This window comes from Orbicella franksi, chromosome 15, assembly GCF_964199315.1.
Source record: "Orbicella franksi chromosome 15, jaOrbFran1.1, whole genome shotgun sequence".
Classification (NCBI taxonomy): domain Eukaryota; kingdom Metazoa; phylum Cnidaria; class Anthozoa; order Scleractinia; family Merulinidae; genus Orbicella; species Orbicella franksi.
The window spans coordinates 1,751,412-1,776,944 of record NC_138159.1 but is presented as its reverse complement, the minus strand read 5'-3'; the positions used below and the strand labels follow the sequence as shown (position 1 = coordinate 1,776,944).

The following is a 25,533-nucleotide window of genomic DNA, read 5'->3' as shown; positions in this document are numbered from 1 at the left end:
AATGCATTCTCGTGAATGGTGGATAACTCTGAAAGACCGTATTTCCATAAGCAAATGACAAGTATTTCTGATCATAATTGCTTTATTAGATGATGTAAAGCGATTTGTATACGGTAATAGTATCTATATTGATCTAACTATGTGACACAATCAAACAGGATTCGGCAAAATTTAAGGACTATTAAAACGTGGACAAAAAACATAACACGATGAGAAGTCAAAGACTACTGTAAGGCTGATACAACGTAGTAACAACAGTGGAATCCCGTTAATCTGATCACCAACGGGTCACAAAAATTTGGTTGTATTAACGGGGTGGCCGTATTAAAGGGGTTGACTGACTGAGCTTTTGTTCGAACCAGAATAAAGTGGGCGTATTAATGAGGTGGCCGTAAGGCGGGGTTCCACTGTAATTAATAACACAGAAACTAGATAAAGAATCTCTTCAATTATACAAGTAAAATTTCCAGCTAGAAATTGAGTAAGGGACAGAAAGAGCCAAAAAGGCCAAAACGCCTAAAAGATTATAGGGGCGGATCCAGGAGTTTTCTTAGGAGGGGTGCACCACTAAGGAATGTCATAACTGACTGGTGAGGTAAACAAATTTTAAAAGTGAATACGAAGAAGAAGGCTTCCTCCCAGGGAGGGGCGCGTACCCCCTGCACCCTCCCCCTAGACCCGCCCCTGGATTAAGTAATGATGAGTAGTGACTTAGCGATCAACAGCCCACCGAGTGCATCATGCTTATACACCCTTCATTTCGTTGCCGTATTTCCTGTTGTGTTATGAATAACTTCTAGAGGTCTTTAAGCCTTAATTAAGCCTTGTTATCAGCATACAAATACTCCTTACCATGCAGTAACCATATAAGTTTCTTAAAACACTAATTGGATAAACTCGTTTTCAAAACTAGAAGGTGTCAATGGGGTTAAATGTCAACCGTCAAATGACCTAAAATTTAGCCGGCAACCGTCAAAACTGCCTATCTTTAACCGTCAACCGTCAAAGAGATCCGCCATTGACACCCTCATATAGAGCACATCAGTTCGCCTTTAATATCATGTCTAATTTCTTTATGATCGTCTTCTTTCTTTTTATTTTTTAATTATTACATATCTAAGAAAAAAAGTGCAATAATATCATTATTGGCCCCAAGGGTGATAAAATAAAAATACTCTTGATTATTAGTAAAATTCTACTAGTATACTAATGCGAATGCTGTAATCTGGTTGGCTGAACCATTGAACACTATCAGCCATTAGTGTACAGTGGCTGCAGGTCGTCTAGGAAATGGCGACGTTTTTTTCGTTTATCCAAAGTTTTAGAGGAACATTTTGATGCAAATGGATAATTAAATTCCTGAGAAGCCGAAATGAAGGACATTTTACGGTTTCTTGACGTAAAAAAGTTGAAATTATTGAACTAATGCGCGCGCGCACACAACTTCATTTTAAATGACAATTCAATCCGAGCGACCTCTTTCAGGCGCAAAGTTTAATAATATGTCAAGAAATAATTAGAAACCGTTATTTACAGCAAATTTTAGTAAGAATTCTACTAAAACAATTAGATTATTCGCTCTCGATTTCTATGAGGTGATAGTTGATGACGCCGAAGGCCGATTCAACTATCACCTCATAGAAATCTCGAGCTCATAATCTAATTGTTATTATGTTGAACTAGTTCTAGGCAATATCATTAAGAATTGTATTAAAATGCAAAAAAGACTCATGAAGGGAGAATATTTAAATTTGTTCCTCCAATCGAGAGCAACTTAAACGATTTCGTGTAAATTTTCATAATTTTGTAAGTTTGCCTGTTCAGACCAAGCTGCATGGTTTGCACCGTCCATCTCAGGAGCCAGCTCATTTCCTTCTTCCAGCCCATGATTTGCTCCACCAATCACAGCTCCGCATTCTGGACACGTGCTTCTTTCCATGGCACCGCCGCATTCACCTATGCAATAGATATGTCCCTTGGGACACTTGAACCAGTGACCTTTGGATAGACCAATCGCTGATACGATCTTCTTCTTTTCTTCTGGCGTCAACGGATTAAGGCTGGGGTAAGCTTTCCTGGATTTCAGAGAAAAATACGTTATTAATTTATTGCCATAAAATATACGGCCTCGCCAAACTGAAAAGCGTTAGGAGCATTTCTACCCAACTGTTAAAACGCACCTAATTGTTGCTATATTGTTCATCAGCTTCTCCAGTTCCTCGTCTACTATGCGCTTGCCGCTGAACAGGCCCTCCTGTACTGCAGTCATCACCTTGGAGGAAGGTTCGTCTACCTCTAGTGCCAAGCTCTTGATGTCGTGATTCAGCAAACAAATCTCGAGTTGGAGATTGAGTCTGGTGAATTCTGTGTTGATGTCTTGTAACTCTCTTTGTGTCACACTGCTAGATATGAAACGCCTTTCAAGGAAGTACAGTTCAATTTCAACTTGATGACCTGTTCAATTAAGATAAGTTTATCTATCAGTCTTGAAGTGTTCTAGTCCTTCCTATCATGCCAACAGTCGATAATTAATTAGAAGAACAGAGCCTCATTAACAAGAACTATTCATCTTGTATTGTGATGGGACCTGTTGGATTCGTGAATAAGGTATTTGTAATCATGAAAATGAAAGACTAAGAGATCACAATTAAGTATGTTTTGAGGCGCGTAATTAAAACAAAATGGTAATTTGTAAACGCTTTGTATTCTCTCAATGGAGCCCTTTAAAAAAGCTCAGATATGAATAGCACATCTTAAAAGATAAGCTAATAATTTCCAAGTTTGTTTTTCCAAATCCGTCCCATCTTTCTCAATCTTAAGTGGATACACGTCGCAATTTTGTTGCACGCTGAACGTTGCATGCACGTGTGTAGCATTGCGCAGAAAGAACGCTTGGGATATTTATCGTTGTGATTCACTGCGCTAGCTCTTTAGTTTAGTTTATTCCGATAATATTTCTCCGTGACTTTCAAGCACGGCTGACAGGTATAAACACGCTTGTAGAGCCACTGATGGTTAATTCAAGCAAACTGGTGTAAAGTTCATCAAACTATATTTTGACGATGATCTCTTCGCTGTTATCGTACCGTCTTCAGTGGTTAGGCAGCTTAAAGACCTTTAAACGTTTATTTATAGTGTCTTTACATGAATTAAAATGTAGACTTACTTTCCAAGTGAAACTCTTTGCAGATTTCCATTGGCAGTTTTCTCAAATTTACCCTCATTTTCTCGCTTATGAAGCAGAAACGCTCCATCAGCATTACTTTGTTCTCAATCAGAGCAACGTTAAGGTTGTTGGCAGTAAGGGACACCATTAGCTCATTCTTGGCATCCACGAGCTTATCAACGGCGCGTTTCAGCGAATCCCTTGAACGTTTCTGGCGTTCTTCTCCGCTAAATTTTCTTTCCAGATTGGCTAGGCGTTTTGCTAAATCGTGCCTCTTCTTCTGCAATTCCCGATCTCCCCCGTTACGTATCTTTCTCCACATTTTCCGTTTCACTTTCTCTATGTCTTGTAGCTGCTGGTTAATAACGCTGCTGTATCGCAGACACGTGCGGATTGGAGTGGAACAAAGAGGACACACTTTCACTTGAATCGCCTGACTCTCAGACGTGTCGTCTTGTGACATATCCATATATCTGAAAAACAAAAAGCAGTTCCTGTTTCAAACACACCGAAATGAATAAAGTTGATTGTTGTGTAAAACTTGAATGCATCATTATCGGTTACCTTTCCATCGGTAGTTTTGAAAAGTTACCAGAAATTATATTGAGAATTTCAGAAGAATTTTAGAACTCGAGATTCATTGAAAAAGTCTGTGCCATTTATACCTAATAGTACCTTTTTGGTACGCTAGCTTCGGCGGCATATCAGGTGAGTTTTTTGACGCAGTCGAGCCAAAATACCCATGAAACAAAATTACGATTAAGTATTTACAGTACCCAAGTTTGGCCGTAAATCTGACGATATCAGGTCTGAGTAGTGACTTGACATTGCAAGGTATAGGGGAGGCATACAAGGCCTCTGACTGGCTGGTATGATCCTAGACACAAAATATCTGTTTCTAGGAACATCCACAGATAAGCTCATCCGTCTTCAACCGCCGGTGATTTTGTCTTGTTTACATTTGGGACTGTTCTGGGAATGATGGAGTATTATACCCGCAAGGAAACTGAGGGTAATTAGTTTGTCGTACTAGCTCTTTTCACATTTACATCACCAAGACTGACCAAGCTGCGAAAAAGGCTTGGAAATTGTAAACGAACACAGGCGACAATGTTAGCATATGTTTAGTAAAACGAAGTTAACGAAATTGGACGAAGTGGAACTAAGGTTAAAGTTTTGAAGAATGGTTCTATATTACTAAATTTTGGTTTGCAGCTGTCCAAAGAGTTTTCTTCAGAACCCTGCTATCATAATGCCGGACTCGAGAGAGCAGCGGAAATCAAGCCAAGTCAAAAAAGCTGAGAAACGTTACAAACGTTACTTAACGAAATGACTTCGTATTGAGGGAACCTGCTCAAAACCCTATGGCAATCCTCACGTTTCGTAAGCGTAAGTGTTTGAAACTCCGTCAACTCTTGCTGTTTTGTTTGGTATCATTTTAAAAAAAATGAGGTCACAAGTACCTGTCAAGATCAGACACAGCGAAGATATGCTTGCAGTCTGGCAGCCAGATGAAGCGGGCGTCTTCGTCTTCCTCTCCACCAAGGAAGATCTCGGTAATAGGATCACCATTGTATTGTTTTGTGCAGATAGCACAAATGCACTTCGCTTCGCACATCAACCCACGGCAAACGTGATAGCAGTCCATGATTTTGACGCAGGGCTCGTCACATCTGGGCCTGTCACAAATCTCGTGGCACTGCTTGTAGCACTTGTGATGCACACATTCCCACGGACATGGATAACGACAAGGAGTGCATGGCTCTCCACAAGTTTGATCACACTTGCTGTGGGTGCAACGATTTTCACACGCCTCGGAACATGGCGGGCATGGCATGCTGCACCGTTCTCTACAGCCATGAGAACAAAACAGCACACGTTTACATTTCTCTGTGCAGCCCTTGTGAATTCGACCCATTCGACACTCACCACAATGCCCAGAGCACTGGTGACCGCAATCTAAAGTGCCATCGCAAGGAACTGGACAATCTTTTGAAGTGGCCGCGCAAGCAATGGTGACTTCATGTCCACACGGCCAATCCGTTTTCTTTACGAGCTCCTTGCATTCAGTCGCGCACGGTTTTGTACAGTACTTTTGGCAGCGATGGCCACAGGACAGGATTTTATCGCACCTTTCTTTGCACTCAGCATCCTTAAGGTCAGCGCTGCACTTCATCTTTAAAATGTGACCACACCCTGGCAAAACCTTATCGACCATTTCCAAGCATCGAGTTATACAAGGCTCGCTACAAGGGTTCGAACACAAATGATCACAGCCTTTAATGGTTCTTCCGCAAGGCTCTCCACACGGGTAGTTCTTGTGCTTGGTGTCACGTGGATGACATAACTGTCTGCACGCATGGCCGCATTTCAGACGCACACCACATGGCTGCTGGCATCCCCCATCAGGAGCTTTTTCTCTGAAATCTTCTGCTGTTTCCGCAGTCATTTCGTCTTGGTGGATTTGACAGGAAAAGGGCAAGGCGTTTCCGATGTTACCACTTGCTTTCAAATCGGCTACAATCTTACTCCAGATGTCGCTGTGCTCTGAGAGAAGATCAAAGTTTCCAATGCAGTAGAAGCCTTTCTTGGCACGCGAAAGCGCCACACATGCGCGGTTTTCAACCTTGATGAAGCCCACTTTTTCGTCTTTGTTGCTGCGCACGAGTGAAAGAAGAATGATGTCACTTTCTTCGCCTTGAAAGTTGTCCACGGTCGTAAGGCGTACGTGTTCCAGTTCTTCACTTTTAGTCGCTTGGAGACAGTTTCTAATGGCAAACATCTGTCCAGTGTAGGTCGTCAGGAGAGTGATTTGATTGGACGAGTATCCTTGTTGTAGTAAGTAGCGACACAGCGCAACTAGAAACTGAGCCTCGTGCTCGTTTACATGGCTGTGCGTCTCATCACAGGATTCTTCCAAATGGCTGTGGCTGATGAAGAACATGTTCTTCTTCATTCCTTTGATGTCTTCGTATTTCTCCACTGACTCATGATTTTCCAGATCGTCGTAGATGTGCTTCATCAAGGCAGCAATCTCAGGCCTCATGCGATGTTGAACGGATAGCCTCTCACACTGAATTCCAACATTCACCATTCTCTCGAACAGCGACACATCCAGTTTGTACTTCGTAGCTAATTCATAGACAGCAGGAGTAGGCCTTAGTTGCAGGTGATCACCAATCAATATTAAGTGCTGACAGCCTTTCGTCAATGACGTAATAATGTGAGCCTCCAGTACCTCAGCAGCCTCTTCAACTAGAATGATTTTGGGGCAAATCTTTTGGAGAATTGTGCGGTATCTGCCGGCGCACGTGGTTGTCATGCCAATGACACGTGCCTTTTGAAGAACCCTGTACTCTTCCATCGTGGTTACTTCCTTATCACGGGCTAAAGCCTCTTCAAACTCCACCTGGCAAATTTGCAACTGCTGCCTTTGGTCGTTGACCAATCTCTGCCGCCATAATCTGTATAACCTCCAACGGTCCTCACTCGGCAAACGGTAGATATCACGAACTCCTCTTTCTTCGTTATCAGACATCGCTTGTTCGCTAATCAAATTTTGTCTCACCTTTCCGGAGTTCGTAGCATCTTTCCACGAGAGCACAGCTAGTCCCATACGCACGGCGTTGTCATCTTTGTCCAAAACCCCTCTGTTGTCAAAACTGAATCCTCGCGCCTCAAACTCCATTTGGAAGTCATCTCTTTCATGATGCTTTTTCACATCTTTCGAGTGGGAACTTTGCGAGCTTTCCTTCTTTTGTACGTAGAGCCACTTTAGAAGCTCTTCATCAACCGATCCATTCCAAGGGTTTCTTGTAAATTGAGCATAATGCCGGCGTCGAATATACCTGTGTTGGGAAAAGACATCCATCGACAAAATGCTTGATCTTGAGGCTTCTAACAAGAGTGAAGAACGCCGATATGATTCTTTCTCATAACGAATATCTCTCTTAGCTGCGTTTCTTGCCTTGCGGATCGTCATATCAGGCTGGCATGGTTGGCGACGAATTGACACCAGAGAATGGCTCTTCAATTTTTCACTTTTGCTGCGGCCGCCAACGCGAACTATACCTGTCAATTAATAAACGACCGTCAAGTTATTATTTCCTTACTTTATGCTTCCAATCCCCAGCTTATGCTCACATATCACTTTTTTGGTCAAAACCGAGCCACCAAAATCATTAGTTTTGTTTGTTTCCTCTCTTTCCATATTTCCCGTTGTTTATTTGCATGTAGCCTGCTGCTCAATGCGCATCTTTTTGAGGTTTAACGACAAAGTCAGAACCTCTAGAAATACTTAGAAATAGTTTCGTTCGCGGTACACCGAATATCTTGTACAGTTATCTGAACAGTGATGAGTCACCTTTATTTATCTATCTGTCAATCTATGCATGTGTGTCTTTCTAGATCACCTGTAATCTCTTACGTGAAAAATATAACATATATAAAGCGCTGAGTAAACTCACCGTGCATTGGAAGAAGACCTTCCAGGAACTGATCCAAAGCGTGATTCGTGTAAGACACCATCAAGATTGGAGATCTTTCACCGCGGTTTTGCCAAAAAGAGGTGTTCTGCAAGAGAGCTTGAGCTATCTTCAAACCAACGTACGTTTTCCCTGTTCCCGGCGGTCCTTGGATCACAGCGAACTCTTTGGTCAGCGCCAGTTTAAACGCGCGCATCTGAGACTCATTGAAACCGAGGCTTTTTCTGTCTGGCCAATTAAAGATCTCTTGAGGCACTTCGACGTCCATAGCAACATCCAGGCTGTTCGACGATTCGTTAACGGCTGACAGCTGTTCTTGCTGTGAGGTGGACGTTGGGCTCATCTTCATGGACTTCTTCGAATTCACGGTATCGGAATGACGTCTTTGAGAAGACATTGAAGGCTCTTTCTTTGTAAGAACGCCTGTGAAATTAAACAGAACTTCTTTGTCTTCTCTTTGTCTTTGTACTTGATACGCTGGAGGTCCAACTTCCCGACAGCATTCCACAATATGCTTCTGGAAAGGGAATTCTTCAGGTTTTATTTCCTTCAATGCCCCCAACACGTGTCTGTACGCTTCAAAATAAGCAGGCGACTCTATCATGACAAACCTTTCTTTCCCTGTGACAAAAATATTTATTTCCTCTTTCGTGACGTTTTCAAAACGCACATCCAATTCACCAACACTTAGCCCCTCGGCACGTCGATTTTCCACCGTTGCGAAGACAAGTAGTGTGTTGAAGTCATCTGAAGAAAGGCAAACCAACGAACCGAACTTGAGTCGTTTGGACCTTTCCCAGTTTACTCGTTTTACCCTTGGATGAGACGGGTTGAACCTGATTCTGTAAACCTGGCCTTTCCTGTTGCATACGGGATGCAGGACTGTGACGTCACTGTACACAGAGACATCATCCGCGCGTTTAACTTTCTTGGTAGGACTCGTTTCCAAGGAGTTGTTTTCTCTTGTTAGCTGTTTGATGCCATCGCGTAGGTGCATTACGAAGTCTTCTTTTAGAAGGCGAAACTGCACGTCAAGATAATGATCCAGGTCCTTAAACTTTCTGTCTACGATGTTTTCGCGCAGAAAAGGCTTGAAACAAAGGTCTGCTGCTTGCGGAATGACGCTGAGCTCTCTGAAGTTCTGCGGAGGCTCCGCCCCTGATTGTTGATCATACGCAGACTTTGCCCGCCGAATCACTTCATGTTTCAACTCCTTGACTTGCTGAAGCTTCTTCTCAAGTTCGCAGGCGTCCTTGATGAGATTCTCCTCTTTTAGCTCATCCAACGAGTTACTTAGTTCGGGAAGCGGCAGCCCGTACAATATTTTCTCACCGAGCCGTTGAATCAACGCAAGAGAAATTTCAGCCAGATCGTTTAGCACAGTGACACGATCGCTTTCGTCTTTCCAGTATTCTGAAAAAGGCATCTTTTTGACAAACGTGGAAAGAACGGGCCCTGTTATGAAATTCTCCGCTGCCGGAGAGCGTAGTAACTTCTCCGCGTTTCCGGTCGTTAAGCTGTTCGCCGAGCACAAAAGACGAAAAGCAGAAATTACCAACTTCAACAAATCTGGTCTGATTTCTTCTGAAGTTAAGAGGGCTTCAAATCTTTCGGCTTTCTGAACCAGTCCTAGAATTCCCGTCTCTGGAACAGCTTCTCTACAGATGTTTTCCAGTTCTCTAAACCCAATGGGCCGAGTGGTTTTGTCTGTTCCTTCTCCATTTCCCGTTCTTCTCCGTTTTACGTCATCGAACCTAGGCACATCCTCGGACTTGCGTTTCCGACACCAAGCTGAGTCCTTCCCTAACTTTCGGGAGTCACGTGACATCTGTGAAAAATATCAAAAACATTAGGGTGACATGGTTGTGTAGCCATTCAGAATAACTGAGCAAAAGTGGGGTGTGGTGGGACAGGTTGCTAACCTGTAAAGAAGGACCACAAAATAAGTTTGATGGTATAAAATACCTTATTTATGTATGTAAAAGAAATGTATACGTAATTGGCCACTCCCCATTGGGGCTTTTCAGGACCAATGTAAATGAACAATTTATCGTACACATCTGTGCTAATTGGGATATTCAAATGACGGAACTAAAGCATTGAGACAAAATTCAACACAGTTTTGTCATTTTGAAGGGAAGTTTTCTGCTAAAAAGAACAAAATTTAAGATAGAAAAGAGAAGAACTTAGGATTAATTTTATGAAAATTTGATCATATTAAATCATAAACATCTCATTTTGTGAGCGCCGTTTGTTTATGTTAATCCAAAACGCTAATTCTGCCAAACTTATGTTTCCATTTTCCGCAATTTCCTAATATATATGGGTTATTGACCAAGTGTGAGGTCAAGATGGCTGGATACTGGCCAAGCTCTTTTTTTGCGAGTTTATGGACCTCGACTCCGTCTCGGTCCATAAACTCGCAATAAAAAGAAGGAGGCCAATATCCAGCCATCTTGACCGAAGAAGCTTGGTCAATAAAGGATTTATTATATGGCTTTCGGGGAAATATTTCTTGCGGGACACGGCAGGTAGTCCCGAGCGGGCAAGATAGCTCCATCTTGCCCGCTCGGGTAGCCAATCACAGCGCAGGATTTGATTCATCTTGCCCGCTCGCGGAGCTAGCCATACAATAAATTCAGGTAAAGGAACTGAAAAAGCAAGCAATGGACGAAATGTTTGGCAAGCTCAAAAGTCCAGTGATTTGCCAAGACCTATATTTGCCCCCTCACTTCGTTTGAAACCTATTTCAAAAAAAAAAAAAAGCTGAAAACTCGGCGAACGAAATTTGGTCATATTCAGACGAAATTTTTACTTTCAGTAGTCATGTGTATGATTATTAAAACCTGGAAAAATCCATATTAAGTAACTGTTATGTCTCTTACAACTGGGTCAAAGGCTGATGGTTTAGGAGGGAACTGAAGTCCTTCAGGTTTCGCCTTATGTTTAGTTTACTGACTGTGGTTAACTGAACATGTGAATGCAGATTTTCGTGCTTTAAAATGATTACCAGCCGCTGTTCAGGAAAGGAGCCCGCGCTAGTACACCGGACTCGAGAGACCAGCGAAAATCGAGCCTAACGATGGGAACAGGGAGTTTTTCATTATTACGGTGGAACCCCGCCTTACGACCACCCCGTTAATACGACCACCTCGTTATTACGGCCACTTTATTCTGACCCCCAAAAAGCTCAGTCACTCATTTCTTATTTAAAGAACCCCTTTAACACGACAACCCCATTAATGCGACCAATTTTCCATGGCCCGAAGGTGGTCGTATTAACGAGGTTCCACTGTATTTCTTCGGGTAGTGCACATTAAAAGATACTTTGACAGCTGAAAAGGGGCGTTTCTTCATGAACACCCTTAGGGCCTGATTACATGGCGAATTTCAGCCGGCTTCTGAAACAAATTCTCATGAAATCAAATTGGCGATTACATGAAGAGGGATTCAGCCCGGGCCGCAATCCAGCCCGGGCAAACAGACTGAAAAGTCTGAAAAAATCCCATGTAATCGAAACGGAATTTCAGCCCGGGCTGAAAAGCAGGAAATAAGATGGCTGCCGCTAAGAAGTAGAAGCGATCTCAATGGAATAAGGGCGATAAAATAGAGAATCTCTCTAATTTCAAAGCTTAGATGGAATATAAGAACATCGAGACAAGGTTAAACAGCACGTGACTGTCAGGGAAGGCATGAACTCGGCAAGCTTGAGGACATATTTTCTTTCTATAAAAGTACGTCTTTCTGGCTGAGAGACAGGTTTCGTTTCAGTTCCATCATCATTGTAGGGTGTTACTATCCCAAAAAGTTAAAAATTGAGCGCCAATAAAAGGTCAAACCACGAGAGAAGTAATGCGCCTATTTTCACGATTCATGTTCTCGGCGCCATTTTGATTCTCTGGAGACTTTTCGCACACAATTTCATATTTGGCGCGGAGGCTAATATTTCAGCCCGGGCTGAAATTCGTTATGTAATCGCAACATAATTTCAGCCCCCCTAGCCTGCTGAAATTTCAGCCCGGGCAGAAATTCGCCATGTAATCAGGCTCTTAGTGAGACCAGAATCCTTGATTTATACCTCTGAGCGAGATGACGAGCGTCCCTGTCCTTTTCATAGTATAGGAGTCCTCCCAGGGTAATTATCAACAAGCATAAATTACACATGAAATCTTTCGCTATATTTCCTAAATACCAAAATCGTCGATTCATTGTAAGATTTCTTCTTGTACTTGCAATGACTTAACAGTGTAAAACATTCAGCTACATTCACAGCCAGAGCAGCCCACAACACTGGATTAAACGCAGAATGCTAAATCTTGTTTTGTCTGCCAAATATAATATAGATTAGCCGTGAAAACAGTTCTTTTTAGAAGGAGGCATGACACACTGAGCTCTACAGGTCACTAGATATTCAGTGAAGTGAGGCTAACTTGACGGGTTCTTCAAAAACAAGACGAGCGACCGAAACACAAGGCTAGAAAGTGTGGCAAGATTTGCTTAAATTGGTAGACAAAGAATACAGGTACGGTCTGGGTTGCTTTTCGGCTTTACCCAGTCTTGGGTTCACAAGGGAAAAACATAGCCTTAATTCATAGATAAAAGATAGTTTACAGGAAGAAGTTACTCTTTTTACCAGTTGCACAGTAACATACCAAAAGCCTTTATGTAAAGATCATATCATGTTAAATTTCAAAATAAGCTCATTTCTATAACCTAGAAGTGAATGTAAACGATCGCGCCGGCGAGCGTTCTCGATGATATAACATCCAACCGTTCAATATCCAAAACGAAATACCACAGGCAAAGTTCCTCAAGTGTACAAGTGATTACTATAATCTCACTGGTAAAATCCATGTAAGGCCCAGTTCAGACGCCGAACTTTTCATGAGCCGAACTTAATTTGAATTTGGACCGACCCAAATTATCAAAAGTACACCTGTTGATTCAGACGTCGAACTTAATTCGCCGAACTTTATTTAGTTTAAACCAAAACACATCGAAATGTCAGCGATTTTCAGGCAAAGTAAAAACTGCTTGTAAAATACGTTATAATAATTTATACATTAGGTTCGGCTCATGAAAAGTTCGACGTCTGAATCAAAGCCGTTCCAAAGCCGAAATTCCCGGCTGAGCTAGGCGGGAAGAACGGCTGGGCCGTTCCAAATTCAAATAGCCGTTCTTAAATGATTCAGACGCCGAACTTTTCATGTACTTAATTCAATGTATTTAGTTCGGCTCATGAAAAGTTCGGCGTCTGAACTGGGCCTAAGAAAATAGCCCCCGTTGCCCTTTCAGCTGGAAAAAAGGCTTGAAAAATTAAAATTACCCTGTTGGCGGAAGAGAGCATGAAAGATCATGAAAGGCCGTGTTTCATCAGTTTGATTTGGGAAGAACATATATAGTCGGCATTAAATTTGTGATGCCCTTCTCTAACTGTTGTTTGAGAGTGGCGGTAGATTTTTAATCATTGCGATATTTTTAGACAGTGCTCCGTCCTGCTACGTGATAGAGTACCATTCAACAGTCTGCAATAGTTTTAAGAGGGAAATAACAAAGAAATTGACTAGCAAGTCATTTAGACTGACGACTATACTATCCCTCAACATTTTCTCAGCTTGAGAAAAAAGTTTTTTACGCCTTTAAAGCAGAAAAATGACCTTAACAAGAAACACAACTTCATTCGGATCGAAATCCAAGGCCCTGCATTGGCTAATCCATACAACCAATGGTGAACCTTTATTTTCGATCCTAACAACAGATATAAAAGCAGTAGAAGCGTGCATCTGCCACGGAATGTTATCAGTTATCACTGCCATTCCTAAGACACTTAACATAGAAACAACTGAAGAGTTCCGCTAAAGGAACGAAACTGCAGTCTTGTTTGAGATAGAACATGAACCAAACACTAAATGAAGACGGCTTCTTGTCAAGCCCATCTACATCAGACCAAAACGGACAAGAACCGTCCGAGGAATTGCTGTTAGCATCAGATGGCGAATTTAAAAGTGGCCAACGGTCGCCTCTCCGAAAGCGCCGCCACACAGAAGGTAGGAAGGAAAACATCCCTCAGAAAAGATTTCGCCTGAACAATCGCTACAGCGCCCCATCTCTGGAGAGGAAAGTTGAAAAATCCAAAGCGTCCATAGAGAAACTGGAAGCACACAGAACAAAGAAAACGTGCCCAAAAGATCTGCGCTACAACGTAAGAGTGAACATAGTGCCGGATGATGACTTCAAAAGTGACATCAAGCATATCCGGAGAGAAGCAGAACAAAAACTTATCGGAGCGCTCACACGTTACCACTACAGACGCGTGGAAAGCAACAAGATCAAGCTCAGTAAAGTTGAGCATAGACCGAACACTACCAGAGAGAAGAAAACGAACAATCCTGATCTAGTTAAGAACAGGCCACGTCCAGAAAGGTCAACTCGCACTGAGAATGTAATAGCTTTAGCCACCGAACTGACAGACAAAATCAAGAAAGTGGAAGAAATGATGAAAGCTTTAGACAATAAAAAGAGTGAATCTTATCCCTGCGTATTTTCTGACTGTTCAGGAAAAGGGAGGGAGAAAGAAAAGCGCAAAATCGTAAACAATAAACACCGAGAACGTAAAAGCAACAAGAGATTAAACATAAGAAGAAAAAACACTGAGTTGAACCAGAGGTACATAAAAAACCTCTCAAATTGCAAAATTTCAACTCACGAGACAAATTTACTATCAAGGGGTCTGAAATTTATCCAAACACCGATTCCAGATAAGAATCGCGTCAGGCAACAACTGCTTCTAGACTTCAAACATTTCGCGAGACGAATGCGTCTCCGATACATTTTTAACAACAAAGATAGTGAACAGCACCCCTTCCACGTTAAATCGAACTGGGAACCTCCAGTTCAACCATCAGTTGCACTTGAAACATATTTAGAAGAAATTAAAGTACAACTCGCTGAGATCGAGATTACTAAGCCACGAAATAACCTGCCTTACCAAGAACGTATAGCACTGAAAGATTTGAAATCTAACACAGAAATAGTTATCAAAAAGGCAGACAAAGGATCCACAACGGTCATTATGAACAAACAAGATAAGATAACAGAGGGCCAAACTCAACTTGATGATAGAAAGAACTACATGCCCCTAGAAACACCAATGGTGAAGGAGACCTCACAAAAGGTCAAAGATTTAATTAATGAACTCCATTTAGGAAGTCACATAGACGCAAAGACCAAAGAATGGCTTTCTCAAACACCTAACCCACCGCGCATACCAGTGTTTTACATACTAACAAAGATTCACAAACCGACTCTTACTGGAAGACCAATAATTTCGGGCTGTGAAGGTCCGACAGAACGTATATCATCATTTATAGACCACATCCTCCAGCCTATTGCCAAAGCGCAAAAATCGTACCTCAAAGATACCACAGATTTCATTAACTTTATAGAAAGGACAAAAGTCCAACAAAATACGATTCTAGTTTCAATGGATGTTACCAGCCTGTACACCAATATCCCCCAAGAGGAAGGGATAAACACTGTATGCATAGCATACGAAGACTTCTATAAGAACAACACTCCCATTCCTACAAATTCACTCCACAACATGCTTAGACTTATACCTCAGGAGAACTCCTTCCATTTCAACGGAAGGAACTATCTCCAAACCCATGGTACCGCAATGGGGACAAAAATGGCAGTTGCTTTCGCGAACATTTTTATGTCCGCAGTAGAATCTAAAATTATCGGTAAAAGCAAGATAAAACCCATTGAGTGGAAGAGATACATAGATGACGTGTTTTCGTTGTGGAACACAAACAGAGAGGAAATAGATCAGTTTATTTCAGAAGCAAACAGGCACCATCCTACCCTTAAATTCACGGCTGAAATATCAGAGAAGGAAATAAATTTCCTAGACACTACTATCTTCAAAGGCGAGAGATTTAACAAAGATTCAATCTTTGATATCTGCACACACTTCAAGCCGACTGAGAAATTTCAATACACGCATTTCTCTTCCTGTCACGCTCCAGGTGTGAAAAAAGGTTTTATAAAAGGTGAAGCACTTAGGCTTCTGAGAACAAACTCTTCAAAAACAAGTTTTGAAGAAAAGATCAAAAATTTCAGATCAAATTTGCGTGTTCGAGGCTATCCAGAGAAACTGGTCAACAAAGTCCTCGCAGAAATCGAATTTAAAAACAGGAAGTCGGCACTACAACAGAAACCAAAATTGCAAAAGAGATTATTGCCTTTTGTCACACAATATAATCCATCAGTGCCCAATCTTAAGAGCATTTTAATGAGCAAATGGCATTTAATCCAAGATCAACCCTGCTTAGAGAAATATACAGAGACCCTCCTTTCATCTCCTACAGGAGAGGAAAATCTCTGAAAGACATACTTGTTAGAGCTAAACTCTAAAGGTCAAAGACCGTTTATCACGAAACAGTGGGAGTCGTGCTAGGCCTGTCTATCATTTTTTAAATCATTGCGCTACTAAATCTTCTCAGTGGTTTCTTTTATAATAGATAGTCTAACACAGTAAGTTTCGCGTCGTAACTCAGTCGACTGGCAAGACTAGCGAGTCTAATCATTAGTGGCGAGTTAATACACAACGCTCAAAATTCAGTCAACATTTTTTCTCGTTGTTCCAATCGTTACGTCTGTAACACTGCGAAACGGTAGCTGTATAGAATCAAGGCAGTATAGAATCATGTGGTATGTCACTAGGCAGTGTTTCGACTTCATGCACCTTGCAGTTGTCTCGCAATAATCGAATAATCCTATCTTTGTAATGCAAGTACTTAGTAGGAGATCCTAAAGAGAAAAGTATTTGAGCAACTTACCTTTAAACCCCTCTAGGCGATTTGTCGACACATTTCTCGGTAATTATCAGAGCAGCAATTATACATGAAATACGTGTTTCTGTGTAAAAAATTATTGCATTTAAAAGGGCATTCGCAATTCCAGGAAAGTGTGTTTTCGTTTCTCAGTTCTCAGAAACCTCCCCGTTTTTATGCCATCTAATCAATCACCCATGTCATTGTCATTGGTCCGTTATATTTAGCCGTCAGTTCTCAGAAACACAGTCAAAAACCCTCTTCTTCCGGTTAAGTGCAGCTGACATCTTTCCGAGTAAACGGAACCGATGAATCTGTCCCTTAAATTTGGTTTACATGCTTACATTTCGAGTTCTCCCAAACTTTCACGAGCGTCTCTATAACTCGATTGAAACACGGAGAATATGTTTTCTATTTCTCCTAGAAAATACCGCGAAGAAAAAAAGAAAAACAACTTGTTCACTTCGATCATCAAAATGGAAATTCTTTAATTGCTCGCGCCATCATTACGTCAGACTTGTGTTTCTGTCCAGTTCTAGAAACAAGATTTTTAACCAATCGGCGGGCGTATTTTCTTTGGGCTATTTTCTAAAACGAAGTACGTCAATGCTCCTTCCGGTCAGAATTTGACTTCTCATATAAATCCCCGTTGTTAATATTAGGCACCTTAAGATACTAGCACGGGACGAGCTAGGACGGCTACCGGAAGTAAATTGACTCAACCGGGCATGCGCACGAGAACTCTCGCCTAACCTCTCTGCCGTCCCCATCTCGTCGAGGACGCCATTTCGCCCGACTAGCCGTCGTATCGAAGACGTGAGTATTTTGCACTTGTTTTGCCCCGATAACTGTTCCAATCGCCTTTATTTTCAGTTATATTGATAGATATGTTTATAGCGTTCACAGTTTTCGTGATTGTAGCGTAGAATACTACGCTGAGATACGAAAATGTGAGTAAAAATATTCCTCGTCTGTTCGTTTGTGTTTCTGCAGCCACTGTGCAGACGCTATCACGAGTGTGCAAGCTCAATACAAACTCTATGCATTGAGAATACAACAGTGTAAGTACAGTTGATAAATTGTTGTAAGAATGAATGCCATGGAGCATCTATCAAGCAAATAAAATACACATTTTCAAACTGATGTTTAGTTGTTGTTTTTATACTACCCAGAATTTGATGCTACGTTTGTTTGATTTGTATAATGCTTGTTACAATTACAGATGGAAATTGAAACGTTCAACAAAAGTCAGGATTCTTCGGCGACAGAATTCCCAAACGCTTTAGTGGTAAAAAGCCATCTGAAGCAGGTCGATCAGATTGTTCGTTTAATTTTTTCATACGGAAATTATGGTTTCTCTATTAAAATATTGACAGATGTTTGCTTCGCTTATAAAGAAAAAGAAATTCAGCATCGCTGTTCACTATCGTTTAAGCCTAATAGGATAAGATTTCTATCATCTCTTTTATAGTCTAATGGATGTCATTGCTTCTGTGAATAGCTTGTACGAGGTTCCAATTATTGACGTCGCCGTCCTTTGCGAAAATGCACATCTTAAGCATTTTGTTTTTGGCGACACGACGGGACCCGCGAAAGTTTCCCGCGTCCACTGCCGTTGCCGTCCTGGCCTTCCCGTCCTCGTATCTTAAGGTCCCTATTAGCATCTGTGGGCGCCGTAATCGAACTGTTTTAGCTAAAGATTTGCGAAAAGGTAATTCCCCTCCGGGTAGGGGTTGGTGTGATAAATTACTGGTGAGAATTACAAGTAGAGGTGTCCATAGTGTGCTTGCATCCATTTATTTGACTCTTTGTTGGGCAGCGATTAGCACAAGTGATGATTAATAATCTTCAAGATACTATCTTGACTTACTTGAAAATTCTCCTAACTACAACTAAAAGAACTGTGTGGAAACAAGCAAGGAGAATTCATATTTCAAACAAGAGACTGAAAATGTCACAAAGGTTAATAGCTATACCTGAACCATAATTATTTTTTATTGTACAAAGAATTGCCATCCACAATAAAGTCGACGACTCAAATGCTGTATCACTTTACTTAACCCTTCTGAAATCAGGCAAAATTAATGTACAAATTCACAATATTCCTTCAGAATAGAACTTGGTAGTTAACAATATTGAGTATTGTTACTTGAACTTACTCTTTGAAATACTTGGTCACTGCAGTGGTTAAGCAAACTTTCAAGTAACTTAAATATCATACACCATTCAATCTATGAAAATTAAAGATAGTAAGCTTTTTAACTTACAAATATAAATCTATTGTTATAAGACCCTAGATATTTAAAACAGAACAGCCACAATAAGAGCATAACTCAGTAATAAGTCACGCTTTCTGACTGTTTTAGATACAAAAGAACACACAGGGTGCAAGTCAAGGTATACATGTAAAAAAATTGCAACCTTTCTGCGTCTTTTGTGCACCCCCCCCCCCCCCAAAAAAAAAAAAAAACAAAAACAAAAACCAAAAAACCGGGCAACCTAACCTTACTTCTTGCGTCTCACTAGCAAAGAGATCAAAATAACTACAAAGAAAACTCACATATTTTCTAATATTCTGGGCCAGGTTGTTCAAAGCCCGATTAAGCTAACCTAAGAAAAGCGTGGGTTTTGATTTCAGTTTTGCAACTTTTCGGTGCAGTTTCCAGGTTCTATTGCTTGTCCTTCAGTTTCGAGCTTGAGTAATCTTAACCAGTCAAAAATATCTATATACAAGATAAATTTATACTTTGGTTAACTTTTAATCCTAGGTTAGGGTTAACCCACCTTCGAACAACCTGGCCCAGGAGTTTACAAGACAAACACTCATATCCTTCCCTCACTTCTGATTTTAAAGCCTACAATTTAGACATCCTATGAATAGTCTCTCATTTTTTTCTCAGGGTTAGGTAGTGGGTGAGCATGTAAACATGTAACTCCTCCACAAGCTGGTTTTCATTCATGCTTGCATGCTCACCAACTTGAGTCGTTCTGAGAGAAAAATGAGGGATTTACAATATACTGCCCATGTACAAGTGCAGCAATTCACATTGAGCTCGCACAAAGCAGAAAATCTCATTCACTCCTGGGTTTTGTGATACGTTTTTCGTTAAACCCAAGGGACATATTGAATTATTTTTTGTATTGTTGTTTAATTTGGGAAGTATTCTCATTATTTGCTTACATACTTATTTCACAGGCAATCTAATTAATGGATTCAGCGATACAATGGCCTCTATAGAGTGTTTTCACGACAACATGACAGCCATTTTGGCATCTAAACACAATGAAACAGTGGTCATGTTGGTAACTCAAACCAATCCCATGGGAGTTGAATTATTTTCTTATAAAATGTTTTCTTTTGCTCTAGTGAATGCCCATGGCTGGTGGTCACGAGTGAAACTGCTCTATAGTACATGTAGAACTCTAATGTGATTGTAGGATGCTCATTTAGTTAAGTCTTTAGTTAAACAGGAATTACTAACTTATGGATCATAAGCAATGTTTTGTTTTCTAGCAGGTACATGTGGTGTCATAGGGTGCCCTCCATTCAACCAATAATTCCAAAAATTTCAAAATGGACAAATGGTGCAGAAATTGCCAGAAAATTTGAAATTGTTGAATTTCCAAAAAACCCAAAACATTCAACCGAAAACTATGGAAATGCTAGGGGGGGGGGGGGGGGGAACAGAAATTAGAAATTTCCAAAAATTTCTGTATACCTTGCAAGGTTGTCCTCTTTTCTGGAAATTTTGGAAAATCCTTTCCCATTTACCATTGGGAATTTCCAGAAATGCAAACCAGGATTTTTGACCAAATGGAAAGCACCTCTAAACAGGAGGTTTAACTGCAACATTCTCTCCTTTTATTATTATTGTTGACAATCAGTTTTCTCTCCTTTAAACAAAGTCAATGAAGCCTCTTATGAAAAATAATTTAATTGCGATGCAAAATTCAAAGGCAGGCATTTGGCATTACTGGTAGGTCTGTGTGGGTTTGTAAATTGGTAAATTCACAAAATTTTAGCCTAAGTGCAACAAGTAAAAGTATACAGAAAGCCAACATATTAGTAATATTCACATTTGAAATACATACAGTATACATATATACGAGAACATAACGTCTTGCCAAATAACAAACATTCCACGCAGGAAAATTTAAGGTGGCTCTGAAATATTTTCTAAAGCAAAACTTGATGACAACTGTTGTGATGATGACCAACAGCACACATTGCAACATTCAATTTATTTCTAAGAATAAAAATTCTAAACTTGGAATTAATTTGGTTACAGGTCACAATGTAAGTTGACATTTTGGCTAATTTAACAAAGGCAACAAATAAGGCTTCAGTCAGAGCCACCTTAAATTGTGCTACATGTATAATTACGATATATGCAGCAGTTATTGCTCGGTGCATTAAGTTGATGTAAGGAAAATTATTCAGAGTAACAGTAATTTTTTTGTCTTTTTTTAAGTCTTGTTTAATCCATACCACATTATACAGTAAATAAAAAAGCAATTGTATTATTAGTAACATTGGAAGTTTCTGATCCATTGCAAAAAAACATTTGCTCTCCAGTTAGACCATTCCACTGGAAACTATCGCAGCATTTTGACAGTATGTACATTTCAATTAATTATTTTTGTCGCTTTCCTTTTCTTGTTGCTGATGTCCTTCTTGTGCACTATTTTCCTGTTAAAAGCAAAGAAATTAACATTAATTAACATACTTTTAATAGATTACTTATAATAATGATTAGTTTCTGTACTGCATGTACATGTATTATAAGCCATTCATTTCAGGTTTCAGTTGATTGGAATAAACGTTGGAATAAAGGTTGCAACTCAGTCCATGACAAAACTATCTTTCATTTGAATTTCATGCACTGTAAATTAAAAACCAGACCTCACCCTTAATATGCACATCATCAGAGTAAATTTTCTACAGCTTGAATCTCATGATTTCTTATGATCTAATACTGGATAAAAGACATCCAGTCAAATCTTAAATATGGAATCGATCTTCCAGAATCTCTCACGCCTGGCCGTCACGCCCTGTCTGCTAAAAGATATGCTTATCGCATGTTTGCAAAAGCAAACTACCTCAGTTGCAGATCTTTCAAGACACCTTGAGATGACAATTATTCCTGTTTTTCTTTGCAGGCAAGCCTACCGCTTCCTCTCGCCAATAACGCCCGAAGAAAAGAAAGAGATCGTGTCCGCGATGAACCTGTCTCAAGGTCGTTGGTACAAATGCCCCCAGGGACATGTTTACACGATTGGCAGGTGTGGACAAGCCATGCAGCGAAGCACGTGTCCTGAATGCAGGGTTGTGATTGGTGGAACAGACCACCGATTGATTGAAGGAAATATGCCGGCGTTCAAGATGAACAACACCAGAACGAGGTTTGGTCACCGCCAACAGAATTACAGATAAACAGTGTTGGCGTTAATTGTAACAATTGATAAATTAAGGGAGCTATGCAATGGCACAAAATTTTCAACCATTTTGTGATGTACAAAATTACTTTTAATAGAGAAAACCTATAACAGTCTAAGGTAAAAACAGCAATTAATCGAGACAAAACAAGCAAATCAACACAGGTTAAAACCGACAAACTTGGAAAAGCCAGGTTTTTCAAGATATGCCGTTGGTGTGCCAACAAGCGGACGGCATGTGCTTTTCCATTATGAAACACTCGCAGATTTATAGTGACGAATGGAACACCATTTCCCCCAATTTCCGGAAAAGAGAACAACCTCGGGAACTATACCCAATTTTTTTGGAAAATTCCGTCCCGGGAATTACTGTTCCATTTTATTGTCATCCTGGAATTTCCTCAATTTTCGGCTGAATGGTTCACATTTCGGAAATTTTAAAACAATTCTTGACAGGAACTTTACAAGGAAATTTCTGTACCATTTGCCCCCGTTTCAAAAGTTTTGGATTTTTTTGTTATGACGTGTCAAGTTTGAATGAGCCCAGGATTCTGAAGTCTTAAACTGCGTCTTTAATGTAAGTTCGAATTGTCAATGTTTTTCAGCTGGTCAGGCAATGGAAACCTTGGATAAATACAGACAGTATTTGTATGTATAGGAATAGTAATAAACAACATCATCTATTCATCATATTAATATATTCAGATAAAGCGATAATGCGTTTATGTAAAGTAATATATATTCTAATACGGTAAGAATTTTTTTAGCAAGTAAACTGAGATTTAAAGAGTGGTTCGGTCCATAAAAAGCTGTGATTTAAATTATGGACTCTATACCAGTTGTGATCGATCCTAGAAAAACGAAAAGAGATTGTCCCAAGCAGTTTTTTGAGCTGATAAATCTTAGATGTATGCAGTGTATTGAGTAGCATCTCCAGTTAATCGATAACTCAGTGAATGAAGTTAATTAGGGTAGCTGATTATTCCCTCTTACACTGCCATCATTTCTGTCCTAGCGTAAAATACTAGAGTGTTTCCGGGATCGCATTGTGAAACGAAACTCGTTGGTTGGGCTTTTAACTTTAGAGTTTGTACTGAGTTTCTCTATTCTCGAGTTTTGTTACTTTAGGTTTTTTAATTGAGTGTCATAAAATCAAACCCCAGGGTAGGACGCAGACAATTCAATGAACCAAAGAAAACTCGAAGCAAATACGTGTAGCTGACGAGAAGCGTGGGAAAACGTGTGTGAGCGAGTCAAGATTGGTTTTGGTTTTACTTCTGACTGGATGCAAAAGTGGCGTGAGTTTCTTCTGAGGCCATCGTCTAGCGTTACCAGTTACTTTTCTAAGTAAAAATTGCTTTAAACAGGACCACATTAATGACTTCGTGTTGTGTATAATGTAGTACATTAATGAGTTACTAGGTCTCCACTTTGCTGCATTACCATTTCTAATAAATTGATTGGTGTAGGAGTAAGGAATTAAATTACGGGGTAAATAAACAAGTATTACCGTATAAACTACTGGGTTATGTTCTCTCTCTTAAATTTGATGATTTTCAGTGTGTGTTCTCGCTGGTTACCCTTTATTCTTTCCCACAGGGTACCCCCTATATTCCCCATTCTTCCATTGTGGGTTCCCACAGGGTACCTCCTATTTCCCCCGCATGCTTCCGTTGTGGATTCCCACAGGTCCCTGTACTTCCACTATGGTTCCACAGCTGGGGTACCCTCTATTTTGCCCCTTCTTCCCCTGTGAGTTCCCGCAGGGTACTTCGTGTTTTCCCTGTATTTCCACTGTGGGTTTCCCATGCGTTTACGTGACCATTTCACCGCGGGTTCGTCCATCTAACATTTCAAGTACGATTTGCTCCCTTTCTCCCGTGCATCCTCAAATGCATCGTTACCATAGTGTAAGCATTACGTGGCTCCCCCGTTCATATGCTGCGGGTACACCCCGGCGATCACCGTGGGTTGCCTGTAATTTCCCTATTTGTGTTCCCTCTGAACTCCCTGCGAGTTCCATGTGAATATCGTTTTAGCTCCTATGACCATTTAGTCTCACAGCTTATTTAGAGCAAAAGTGCACGGAAATCGAACAAAATCAAATTTTGGCAAGATTGGAGAACTCAACTTCGCTCGTGTTTTGCACATGAATGCAAACAGGTTGTAGTTTTTCCCTTGGAAGATTTTTGCCCTTCGCAGAAAAACGACATTTTCGATTCAGTAACCTTCAGACTCAGTTTAGCGACTGAAAATCGACCATTTTCATTCGATTCACATGTCGCAACTGTTGAGCGCAGAAAAGTTGTATTGCAGAACTGTTCCTTGTCCAACAAAGCACAATTTCAAGAATACTGGCCTAATTATTTGGCGGGTAAAGAGGTCGGTAAACAAAACCAGAGCGTTCTCCAACGTTGAGTTAGTCGGTCGGTGAAAAGAATTGTCAAGGTCTTTTAAGTTATTTAAAATTTACTTTGGGCATATGATTTAGCATTCGTCAAAACATTATTCAAAATCGTCTACAAGACACAAAATCACGCCAGCAGTAAAGTGCGTGACCAAAATTATTGTCACTTTACATGTTTCGGCACTGTACATCCTAATATTACTTCAGTTCGAAACGTCAGCATTTCGAAGCATCAGCAGGGTATAAATAACATAAAAATGTTTACCTTCTTCGGTATGTAATATCCTGAATCTTGAAAACTGATTCTTTCCCTGCATATTTTCAGCGGCGTTCTCGACGGTGCTCACATCCGAATTTGAAGACAAACGAGAACTACCAAGTCCTTCTCCATATATGCATCATTGTCTGTATCAGCAATCTGGCTATTGGCGTCGTTTGCTTCAGCCAGTAGTAACCGCTAAAGCGTTATTTAATATGCGACTTTCGGGTTTCCATTTTGAAGACACTTGAAAGTCCTCCATGTTGACTCGACACGCGTATCCGAGGCAAGCGCGTGTCAAAACATTTTGTACATGGGGAGAGGGTCGGGATTTCAGCAAAGTACAGTGCGCGAGGGAAATCAAAAAATTGACTAGCAAAGCCGCTCAAAAACCATACCCTTTGGGATCGCACATACTTATGTCCCCCACCACGGGGACAGCAGACGGAAACCCTGTCTACACCAGAATGCCAACATTAGAGCGAACGGCAAATCTACAGTTAAACCTGTATTAGGCGGACCTTGCTAGAGGGTGGTAAAGGGGAAGTATAGATCACGTTTCACGGAAAGTAAAGCAGCCCTTTCACAATTCACGAAAAATACAACATTGGCATTTCACGCTTCACGGAAAATACAAGAGAACGTTTTGGAAAATCACGGTTCACGGCGACTATGGAAATCACGATTCACGAGGGAAAAAAATGGCTATTTCACATTTCATAGGAAATAAAAAGGGCCGATCACGGGTCGCGAAAATACCCTTTACCACCCTCGTGCTAGTGTCCGCTTAACACGTTAAGGTGTCCGCTGTGTAAACAGGTTCCTTCTGCATTCGTCTTAAAAGGGTCGTATTAATATTCTTCAGTATTAAAAGACATTGAAATGCATTCTCCTGAATGGTGGATAACTCTGAAATACCGTATTTCCATAAGCAAATGACAAGT

The 25,533-nt window shown here is 40.7% G+C and overlaps 2 protein-coding genes across 4 annotated transcripts; one reads left to right on the top strand and one right to left on the bottom strand.

The window, feature by feature from the left end:
• Positions 1-64: 64 nt before the first annotated feature.
• Positions 65-24,671, bottom strand: LOC145469419 (NFX1-type zinc finger-containing protein 1-like). Of its 3 annotated transcripts, none has more exons than XM_081453124.1 (6): positions 24,596-24,671; positions 7,633-9,478; positions 4,630-7,237; positions 3,167-3,639; positions 2,181-2,454; positions 65-2,075 (listed from the first exon to the last, which is right to left on the bottom strand). In XM_081453124.1, exons 2-6 carry the CDS (start codon positions 9,476-9,478, stop codon positions 1,775-1,777), a joined length of 5,502 nt encoding a protein of 1,833 aa, XP_081309250.1. In that variant the 5' UTR covers positions 24,596-24,671; the 3' UTR covers positions 65-1,774. The 3 variants fall into 3 exon arrangements, with proteins under 3 accessions (XP_081309250.1, XP_081309249.1, XP_081309252.1); XM_081453123.1 differs by lacking the exon at positions 24,596-24,671 and adding an exon at positions 16,494-16,619; XM_081453126.1 differs by lacking the exons at positions 65-2,075; positions 3,167-3,639; positions 24,596-24,671 and adding an exon at positions 16,494-16,619 and having other exon boundaries at positions 2,350-2,454.
• Positions 21,195-22,610, top strand: LOC145469428 (NFX1-type zinc finger-containing protein 1-like). The gene is made up of 2 exons (XM_081453150.1): positions 21,195-21,890; positions 22,529-22,610. Exons 1-2 carry the CDS (start codon positions 21,496-21,498, stop codon positions 22,554-22,556), a joined length of 423 nt encoding a protein of 140 aa, XP_081309276.1. The 5' UTR covers positions 21,195-21,495; the 3' UTR covers positions 22,557-22,610.
• Positions 24,672-25,533: the final 862 nt, after the last annotated feature.